The sequence below is a fragment of the Rhyacophila brunnea genome, unplaced genomic scaffold, assembly GCF_057557595.1.
Source record: "Rhyacophila brunnea isolate RB1 unplaced genomic scaffold, BYU_Rbru_1.0 scaffold_24, whole genome shotgun sequence".
NCBI classification, from domain to species: domain Eukaryota; kingdom Metazoa; phylum Arthropoda; class Insecta; order Trichoptera; family Rhyacophilidae; genus Rhyacophila; species Rhyacophila brunnea.
The window spans coordinates 780675-792363 of NW_028232904.1; the positions used below are offsets into that span (position 1 = coordinate 780675).

General features: G+C 37.0%; 1 protein-coding gene across 1 annotated transcript; it reads left to right on the forward strand.

Annotated features, from left to right (window-relative positions):
- Nucleotides 1–3252: 3252 nt before the first annotated feature.
- On the forward strand, nt 3253–10465 carry pck (Claudin superfamily protein pickel). Its single transcript, XM_085951399.1, has 5 exons — nt 3253–3469; nt 5307–5515; nt 6298–6493; nt 6826–6954; nt 8342–10465. The coding sequence occupies exons 1-5, from the start codon at nt 3430–3432 to the stop codon at nt 8488–8490; spliced, it is 723 nt and encodes a 240-aa protein (XP_085807525.1). The 5' UTR covers nt 3253–3429; the 3' UTR covers nt 8491–10465.
- The last annotated feature ends 1224 nt before the right edge of the window (nt 10466–11689 follow it).

Below are 11689 nucleotides of genomic sequence, written 5' to 3' on the forward strand. Positions count from 1 at the left end.
ACAGATTCTGAAAATCACCAACCAGGCCAGTATAACATTGACTGCACAGTACCTTCCAGGCAAATACAGCTGCGTGGCAGACCATCTCTCACGCAGCAAAATTATCCCAGAATGGCACCTAGTTATGGCGGCTACAACTCCCTTATTTCAAAGATGGGGACTCCCAGACGTAGACCTGTTCGAGATTAGACGTGTCCAACACAGCCCATGTTGTCACAACGTATGTCTCACGAAATCCGAACGATGCCCTTGCACTGTTCCACGATGCCTTCAGTCGACAGTGGGACTTCAAACTAGCCTGGATATTCCCGCCACCGAATCTAATTCCAGAGGTATTGGCACACCTGAACACGGCAAGGTGATACACCCCTGTTACAGGCGGGCTTCTCCCGGTGTAAAATAATCATTTAGTAGCTATAAGTCGAAACGTAACCCTGACCTCTAGAAACGGCTTCATAAAACATCTAATCTGATTCCTTGCTCAACCACGTAAGTATTTTTTATTCATAGGTAAAGGCCTTCGTCCGGTGTGTGAAAATCGCATATTGGGCGGAGGTGTAATTAAGATAAATTTAATTTAATTTAAAAGGTAAAAATGATGATGGATGAAAGAGATATCGGCAACGTCCAAATTTCGACGCGCCTGCGCCAGGGTGGTCCTCGTGATTCGTGAAATCAAAAAACATCACGCGATAAAATTTGGCCAATCACGAGAGTCCTTTTTGTGGAATGGCGTGGGTACGCGAAGTTTGAAAAAGAAAAAAAAGTAAGTGAGCGTCCTTTTTCCAACATGTACGGACCTGCGAAACTTATTGTTAAAACAAAATATGTAAACGTTTAAAGAAAATGTAAAATATAAGAAGACCACGTTACGAGCACGAAAGACCGTGTTTTATTTACACTCCAATCGTTTATATCTTTTTTTTTGTGAATCCGGGGTTCGATGGACTTCCTGAGCTAGCCGCTGGAACCCCGGGTATCTCAAAGGGGAAAATATTTACTAGTGGCGGAAGAAATGGTGAAAGAAGTGTTTTTGGAGCGCAGACCAACAGCAGAGATCACTGGAACCACCCTACCCGATCCCGCACTTAGAGTCATTTCTAGTGGACACGGTGACAAACCATCCACCTCCACAAGTCCGGGACCTATCACTCCAGTTATGGATAATTTTGGGTGGGCAGTTAGTTTCTAGCTGGTCGGTTGAGGACATATCACTTAATATACACGGAATATGGCCACCCACGGTGGCCGCGCGGCATAAGCGTTGGACTATCACGCCGTGGGTCCCAGGTTCGAATCTTGGGTCTGGCAAATACACATATTGTTTTTCAATCTGTGCGTGAGTCAGGGTATGGACCTAATAGGTTGAGCAAGTGGCTGACATCCATTTGTCGTAAACTACAAAATCTGTTAATACTAACCTCTACCCTGTGGAGGCCCATATGATCCTATTAGGATCGGACATGGTCGGAAAAAAAAATTATGGAATAGCTTTCCGAGCTCATATTCGAGTCTAAATAATAATATGTATGTGAACAATCATTTTCAAAGATGGACAATATAAATAGCATTTAGAGAAGCCAAATAACCGATGAGAATTTTTTGGTGTCACGCCTGAAATTAAAAACTGCAAGTTACATTACATACCAAACATACACACTCTCCAAAGAAATGCAAAGAAGGTCATTGTTCACATTAGTTTTAAGGAATGCGTAAAAATTGTATGTAATTTATATTCTGTAAAAATTATATTTATAATGTCAACAATAAAAACATATAATATTAAGTATTTACGTTAGTTTTATTCGGGAAATCTTCTTAATCTCTAAATAAACAATTATAAAATGTAATTAATTCATTTAAATAAATCATATTTATAAAAATATACGTATGGCTGTCGAATTTTTTTTTAACCATTGTGTTACTCATATTTGGCTCTTTTGGTTCAAGAGTTTGCCGACCCCTGGCCTAGTCGATAATGGCGACCATATAATTATATGGCCAGTGTTTGGTTCCAAGACGTACACATCAAGGCACAGCCAATCTGGATGGAAATTAAACGCTTCCAGTTGCCAAAACATCGATCCAGTATTTTGGCTACGAAAACTTATCTGCGTTTCCAATGAGAGAAGAGAAGGTGGTAACATTCTGGCATTATTTATCTCGTCAAGAGACCCCCCAAAGCCTGCGACTCGAGCAGTCATCGGAAAATGGGTAAAGTCAGTACTCGCTGATGCAGGGGTACAGGAATCACCAGGCAGTAATCGATCAGCAGTCGCTAACTTAAATTGGTTAGAGAATTACCCCATAGATGACATCCTGCAGAGAGGTAATTGGCGCCAGGAGGCTACCTTTAAAACATTTTACCAGAGACCGATAGACACACAGACTTCTACAGCGGGGGAAAGAAATATATTGACCGCTCTGTTCAGCCCGGTGCACTGAGTCTAAAAGCAAGGAATATATCATCACTGTTCTGGCAGAAGACACTAATTCGAAAAATGACATATTGAGTTAGTTATACCAAAATGTTCCTTATTTCAAACTTAACCGTCTGGAAACCTTCTTAATAAATAAACAGTCTTTATTTTAAAGTCATCATTTTTACGATTACTTAATAAACTCACATGATAGACTATTTCAAACATTTTAACAACTTCAAAGTCAAATTACTCAAAACTAGTATTCTCCAGTTAGTGTGTTCTGCCAGAACAGAGACGATATTATAAGTAGGTACTTACCTAATTCCCATGTTAGGTTTCATCCATCCTATCTTGCAGGATCTATCTTGCTTTACCAGGTGATAACAAACAGATATGAGGGACTTCAGAGTCAATAGTGAATAATGAAGAGTTTTACCTACCATTAAAACTCTTATTATTCTTGTTGACTCTGAGGTCCAGAGAACACGTACCTGGTTTCCTTGAGACATATCAAAATGAATAGCAGAGACAAAAAGGACGCCATCAACGGAAGCATCTGTCCTGCCAGCCTGCTAAACAGGATGATCAACCAGAGAGATAAATAATCAAGAAGAAAAGGGGGTAAAAAGGGCCAGTACAGAAGAACACAAGGCAAAAAATACGATCAACATCTCAAGGGACTTCAGATTCAACAAGAATAATAATAGTTGTAATGGTAGGTAAAATTCCTTTCATTACGAAGGTGGCTGTGAATTATGCTACACCGGTAATGGGTATAGAATTTTTACATTTTAGAAAATGTGCTCGGCAAGGTGTAGAATTGTTTTTCAGTTGCAGCAACACCAATATAAACATAGACAAGTGGAAGTAGGTGTGTCAAAAATTTTGTTTGGCATGGCGAGATTATGAGTAACGGATCTGTCACATTATTGCAAGTTAGTTTTTTTTATCAACATCTGCAGTGAATATTAATTAAAACAACAAAGGCAAACGGACAATCATTAAAATGGTTCTCGATACAGATAACGAGTACCCAAAAGCGACGAGTAAGTAATAAATTACGTTAATTTCAGTATGTAAACAATATTATTATTTGTATGGCTCATTAGGACAATGACACGCCTTCTTGGGATTTTGTTATTGTATTGTAGAATTGGTTCCTGATGCTTTATTTGATGTCCGATTGGAGAATTACCATTTGAACCTTCAAAATAACTGCTCTTTGCTTTTTAGTCGGGCGAATTGCCATGGCAAGTGCTCTCGGCTAAAATGTCATGTGTGCAGTTTTGCAGGTACCTGATTTCTTTTTGTATATCGACATGCTCGATAGGATTTACTGAATAAGTGGTTAGTGAAGGATTAAAGAAGTACGAGTGAAATAAATGTAAAATGTGTTTGGGACAGCTTTCTGTTTCATGCAAATAGGTACCTATTTATGCATGATCAGAATTCAAACAATTATTATCATAGCAACTTATCTATTTCAAATATTTTGACCTGACTTGCCATATTTCAATCACCAAGGTAGTAATAAGCAATAGAGCAATATCAATATTTGATAAAGATCAGACCCAAACCATTTTTTATTGTTGTGGTTTTTACGAGATCTAAAAACAAACCAAAACCTACTGTATTCCAGGAGTAAGAATGTTATATTAGGTTTTGGTTTGTTTTAAGTTGTGCTCCGTGCCGCGAATTTTTTAGCAAAAATAAACTTTTTTTTTTTTTAATATGAAAGTTTATCATAGACACTTACCAATCATATTATGCTAAATGTCTCATTATTGGACTAGTATTCTTCCAAATTTTAAATTATTCAAAACAAACGCCTGAGACTGGCATTCTGTCTTCAAAGACAGGTGAATAAGTTTGCGTTTTTTGTATGGCCGGCACTGTTGTACGCCCGGCCATATCCGCGAACATGTTCGCTTCGGCACAGAACCGGTGATGAAACTAATGATTACAAACCATTCTCCCATTATTATTCTTCAATTTGAACAATTGTAATACATTTGGGTGTCCTAGGACACTGAGGCGTTAACAAAATTAAACAACACTCATCTTACACTATCACAACAAAATACTCAATTTCCTATTCGTCTAAAGTGAAACTAAGCCTCAGTTTAAAGTGCGGGGATTCACATCTCTACCTTTCACTCCCGAGGCGTGCCATGAGTGATGCAATAAGCTACTAATTTGAAAACGACTCATGTAAGCTGGTTAAGGAAATATAATTAGGTATATTACAACTGCATGTACAGAATTTACACCCTTTTTACATGTTCATGACTCAATTCCTATGGGCCTATGGTGCAATCGATCAAAATCCATCCCACGATTGACATGTTGAACGCCTGCCGTAGAAGAAGGTTTTCTTCAATACGTTCGTTCAAAACACATTTTATACATCGATATCGCTTAATCTATAAACTTGGATTACAATATTGGAGTGATCCGTGACGTCGGTTGGTAATTAAAGTAACAAATACTTTAATTTAGAATTCAAAAACCGATCGCCTACCGTAACTCAATTTGGAGAGCGCTTATGAGCAGCGGTATTCAAAAGGCCAATAGTTAAAATTTGTCGCAATTAAGCATGGCAGTCGTAGCATAGTGGTAATGCACAGGGCGCGATACCCAAGAGACGCAGGTTCGATTCCTGCCTTACTTTTTTCAAAAAAGATTTTTTCTATTGGCTATATTTGTGTGTTTTCAAAATTATGTATGTTCAATAATCTATAAACGTGTAAAGCAGTTGATTTGTGAAACTAGCAATGAGATATGAAAACATCAATGGAATAAATATAATTCTTGATCTGAAGGTTACTGTCTTCTCACACAGATTTTACGATAGTATATAAAACTCTATTTTTCCACCATCAGATGCAACAGTTGTGGCGTCAATTCTGTCGTACGTCGCTGGCTTATTTCTGCTGATGTCGTTTGCCAGCCCGTATTGGATCGAATCATACCCGGAGATGTTCTCGAATTTCAAGCACATGGGCATGTGGGAGTACTGCTTCGAGAACTTCCGCTATCCGTTCTACCAGTTTCCAAAACTCTTCTCCGGATGCCATTACATTTTCAGTCAGGTGAGAGCGCCAAAATGAGAAAACTTATATTCTTATAATATAGTGGAAAAATCTACATTGTAAATCTAACTTGGTTACGATCACGGAAATAGCGAGATCTCGGATGTAATGAGGAAACATTCGTTGACATTTTAGTTTATGGTTTTCTCCATACATTTTTCACTTTTATAACGAGCTACTTCTCGGGTATACCGAGCAAAACTGTTAATGTGTCGATCGTTTAAAAACAACATTTTCCACCTAAAGAAATAAAAACCGAACGGGCAGTTAATTAGACCGATGCCGCCGGGATCGGATTACATTTATGATACGTGGCTAAGTACCTAATTGGTGTTTTCGCCGACAACATTGAAAAAGTATCCACGCATATGGTTGAAATTGCATGTAAAAAATTGAAGCTTTGTGAAGTCAGTTGGTATCCACCAGCGCCGGCGGCTCAGCACTTCATTACAATAAACAGTTTTTTTTGTAGTTTATGAATGCCATGCTTGTTTCGGGGATTTTTACGATGGTTTTCAGATTTTTTATGTTCTATGCTTAAGTAAATAGAACGTGGCGCGAAAAATATTATAAACGATATAACGAGTAATGTTTATTATGAGCAAATTCAGTCGGCTCCATCTTCCTCGTAATAACCAAGTTCGACTGTATTTATAAAATATTTGATATTTCATGAATCTCACATATTGCTTTATCAAAGCAGGTATTTGAATATAAATTTAAATAAAATCACTTGACGCTAACTTTACGGGCCATTGTATTATCGTGTTACTTTGTTACAGGAGTACTACGTGATCCGCGAGTGGTTACTGCCTGGCTGGCTGATGATGGTGCAGGCGCTAGTGACATTGGCTCTGATGGTCTCTATGATGGCACAGGTAGTCCTAGCTTTGGTGTGCATCCGTCTCCCACTGCAGACAATCCTCCGCTACGAGTGGTTCTGGCTCTCCGTCAGCTTTATCTGCACGACCGCTGCTAGTGAGTCTATTCATCTTTTTAATCTCTGTTGCACATATATTTTATTAACCAATCGGGGACGACAAGAATTGGTGGACAAGGTACAATGCTATGCTCTGTGGTCTGTAAAATATTGATAGATGCTTACGTAGGTACACAAAGTAACAGGTTTCAAACCAAAATGCGTCATTTTGTTTGAGTGCGCCTATAGAAGAAGAAATGCAGCCACACGTATGATCATTTGATTCATGAACAATATTTTCTTGATATATGTCACATAATCTACAAATGAGTTTGTAATGAAAATTTTTTTTTTTCTATTGAGGAATAATTTTTCTCGTTTTCTCTTATAGGTGTATTCCTGTTTCTGGCAGTAGCCATATTCGGCGGGAACTGCTATCGCCGAGATTGGCTCATGTATCCGTCCTTCAATGTGCTGTCATGGTCGTACGCCTTCGCCGTGGTAGCGTTCATGATTTTCGGTAAGCGAATAACTTATTTTGCCGCCTGACAGAATGGTAATAGTAGTATTATACATATTATGGTATTGGCTTTCAAGTGTAAACGTCCTATTAAGAATCCTATTTATATTTGTTCATTCCGTACGCATAGCTGAAGGTATTGAGAGGTCCGTAGCGTACTTCACTTGAAATTTTTCACTGTGCTCAACACACGAAATTCAGTTTGGCTTATCTGCACCTTACATAGTGATATAAAACCTCATTGGCTGCATTACCCCTAATACCAACTGGCATATCAACAGTTATGTATTCTGTAAACCCATGCAAAATTAGCTGATCTTATCTTATATAGTAAATCAATGGCGCCAGTGAACGGAATACTTATTCAATTGTTCTAGGGCAACCGGCATGCTTTAGTTATCGTAATAGATTTTCATTGAAAACCAACACCAATCTAAGTGTGTGGAAAAGCGGTCTGTTTAGCTAAGAGCAAACTTTGCTCAGAGTAGTGATCAAGATCAGATATTGGATTTTGCTAAAAGTGCCATGACGTTTGTAAATGTAACACATCGTCTCTATTAATATTGTCAGGGTTACTGTGAATGTCGATAGCCCCTTTTTTACTGTGAAAACTATCTCTTATTCTAGCCCAATACCATCGTCTCAAAGTCAAATCTGTGGTTTGTGTCCATCGAGTGTTCGGCAATCGTTGATAATGCATAGCGTTTTCATCGATATGCCATCGTATTCTCTCCACGAGGGTTGTTTAATGTACTTCTTCAGACAGCTTATCTGATACCCGCGCAATCCAAAGGCTTATTGGTCTATAAATATTCCGGACCTCCGTCGATGTTGAAAATACCGTTTCAACTTTGTGTTGTATCCTTATGGCATTGGTAGTAATTTTGATGTATAAATCCACAGGCTTTGTGAATGTTTTTTAAAGCGCGCTTTTAGTATGGTAAAGTAGTAAGAATGATTCTCTTGTTAATTTCCTCATGATATATCATTTGATATTATGTCGGTTCACGAGAGACTCAAGTTAGATGAAACTGTTGACTTTATAAAAATAGCGTGTCTGAAAAACTAAAAATCAATGCCATTTACAAAGATGGCGGCCGTACACACATGCACGTATTTGTGTTTTTTTTTTGGTATTTTATTATTTGGCGCTAGCACTATGTCTACACAAAGATGTCCAGCCTATTGCCAATTTTTATCACATGGTGTACTTTTGTCTGCTCCTTATCGATTGATTTCTTTTGCAGTCTCCATGTTATGGATGACATTCACCTTTCCATGTCACTTTGCGCTACTCGTAATTTTACGATTTTTGGTTAATTATTTCCAGGAAAAACCATAATCTGACTGAACTATTATTCTCATTGTCATTATGTTTACATTGCAGGTCTCGCATCCCTGCTGCTGTACAGGGAATCCAAGCTATCGTATGACAGCCGGCGTGAATCGAAGAACCTGGTGATGCAGATGCAGGAACCGCATCACACGGCCGCCTCCAGCGACCACTATCCTCACCACAGATCCGGTTACATATAAAACTGCACATGCAATGCACACACGGATAAGGTTATGGTCGCGCTAAAGTGGTGACGTGACGAGCTACGTGTTGTTCATTTTTATATTAGGCTATTCACACACGTACTAACGATCTGCCCATGTTATATAAATTTACTTTTAAAAACATCCAATTGAGATATGTGAGCTGACCACCACCGTTTGATTTTTTAATATATATTATTATTTTGTTTAATTTTATCATGAGCATGACTATCTCGGGATGGCTCCTGGCTTCCTTCAACAATAGTCCGATTTTCCCTATTCAGATTGGCTGCTGCTTAATTCATATTTCGGCGAACCTCTACCTGGCCAACGCATATGTATTTTTAGAAAGTGCATGCCCCTTTAAAACTAAAATTTTGTAGAAATCCTGACGCTATAAATTAAGATTAGTGGGTTGATTAAAAATTATAAAAAATGGTCACCAATATTAACGGAATTTGAAATAACACCTCAGTTGCATACGATTAGGTAAAAAAATATGTCAAAGCTCTTTATATTACGTTTGGCTTAATTGGTTACATGTAAATTGTACGTAGAACATTTCATCATGGCACAGTTCGCCGTGAGCTTTCTTATCAGAACGAGATGACCGTATATACTATACGGTCTCCAATTTTATTAGATTAATTATGAACATTATTTCAATTTTCATAGGTGATTGTGGCAAAATTCATGAATTCTAGAATGAAAATATAGTCTAACAAATGATCCAGTATATCGGCTATTTTCAAAATTTGTTCACTGCTGACTTCCTGTAAAGTGTAAACTGACAAGAACCGTGTTTTATTTACACATGAATTTTATGTCAGTACTATACGACCTAAAGTGGTTGAATGGTCTTTAATATACGGCCATTATATTTCCGATACAACATTTCACTGTGAAGGGTGATACGGCGAACTGCATACGTACAAGTTTCTGGACACGGGCCTAATTGTGTTATAAACGTTTTTGATTGATTTTGTGATAATTATTAGTACAATGCATTTCCACCATGAAATGACAGTTGACACAATTAAAGATAATATTTTTTTTATGAAGTTTGACAGACCCCCACGGTGGAGTAGGTAATAGTTAATCCGTGGGTGCGGGTTTGAATTCCGTGTATGGCAAAAGTTATGTTGTTTTTTCAGTGTGTGTTTGACCCAGAGAAAAAAATCCAAGTAAGCGAATGCCTAACAACATTTGACATAAAAATAAGTCTGTTGATATTACCTCCTTTCCGTTTACGAGTGAAAATGGTCATTCACAGTTCCAATCCAGTTTCATTCATGACCATGCAAACGGCTGCAAATGATTCAACCAGGATAGTCTTCTGATTTTGATTCTTTGATTATTCGTCGTATATTATAGATCGTAGTTCACAGCGTCGTATTGTTCCTCTAATATTTGCCACATTTGTCCGGCCCATAGATATTGGCTACCAGATGGGTTATTGGTGGAAGTAGATAATCAGAGTCCGTCCATTTTGCAAAGTTAACTTGCGTCTAATTGAGGACTTGCTTTCTAAAACTAATCAGTGGTGACTTATCTCCCTTTTCCTTTTATTTGGGGTCCTGGCATACATCTCAGTTTCATGTTTTTATATTGACTTATACCACCTTTCCTTGACACTGCATATTTTAAACAAGTGATCGATTTGCAGATTAGCACATAATATTGTCTTTTGCTATGTAACTACTGCAGAATAGTGTATAACTGTGGAGAAATGATATATTTCTTTTTAAGCATATTATAATATACACTACCTTGATACATACATGAATCTCTTAAATTTTATATCATGATATAATATTCAATTTGACTAGTTTTATTATTATTTATTTATGGAATATCTCAAACAAACGTTTAAAGAAATAAAATTTTGTCAGTTTTTTTTGTACATATTTTGGTAATTGGTTTTTGCAAGCCGGTCCTGATTTTCGCCAATCAGTTCTTTAATTGACAGTTTAAAAATATATTTTTTTTGGTTATAGCCTCGAGCGATTGATTGAAAGTAAAAAATGATGAATGTAGCAGTGGAGTGGTTGGGTTGGGTCCAATTAATAAATAAATCATTCCAAACAATGTTGCCTTACTGTAAAATGAATAGCGACATGTGCCTATGTAGTTAGGGTCAGGACACAACGAATGGGTTATAAACGCCATTCGATTCTGAATTAAACTTCTGTTTTTTGACCCATAAATGCATTACAATATCTGACTGAGATGGCAGATATTTTTTATGTATTTCAAATAGACATGCCTTATTAATATTAATTTGACTGTATTATAAGATGAATACATCTATTTTTTTGACTGTTTTTATAGAATAAGTTTCAAGCACACTTTTATGATATTATAATATTAACTGTGGCAACTTAGGCAAGTATATATTTGAAATGTAAAAATCATCAAATTTGTATTATGGGAGGTTTGTTCTATTTAGCGTTTTGAATAATGTTGAATAAAGCTAAAAGTTGACACATTACGCATTTCCATCTGCGGCTATAGTCACAGTGGTTTAAATTCGGTTCTAACAGTCCCAAACGCTGGTCAATCCCAGACCAAACAGTTAAGAACGATTTTGGTCTATTCTTGCAAGTTTGAAGTTCATAGCATACATAACATCACGTGTTACGTATGTATTCACATCGCAAGGTGCTTATCCAGAAGAAGAGGTGTCATGGCGTTTTCAAAGTTATTTTGACTTTATAACTTGGTCACTGGTGCAATTGTATTCGTTCAATCATCAGTACCTCAATTCTACCTTGTCCAATCGACGGTTATTAAATGTTTTTGAATGTCGTTAATTACACGCTAGATGTAGTCTAATTTTGAAATGATTTACAATCTGAATTTGCGCATGTGACAATTTCAAACTACTAGCTCAAATCGGCTTGCGATTTACAACAAGAACAAACCTTATCTAATTTAAATGTTGCCACATTGATATTTTAGGCCATTAAGCGACATTTGTGTGACAAATGACAAGTGTGTTGCCGTGGTGTAATATTTAATATAGTGTCTTATTAATCTTTTTAAACCGTCCAAGCACATGTATTTTAAAAAGTGTTCATATCATATTTTTATTATTGTTACAAAGACTTATTTTAAAACGATGCTTTTGCAAACTGTGCTAACTCCGTACTTTTAATTACAAAGGTATTCACATAGTATTTATAATTGTATTACT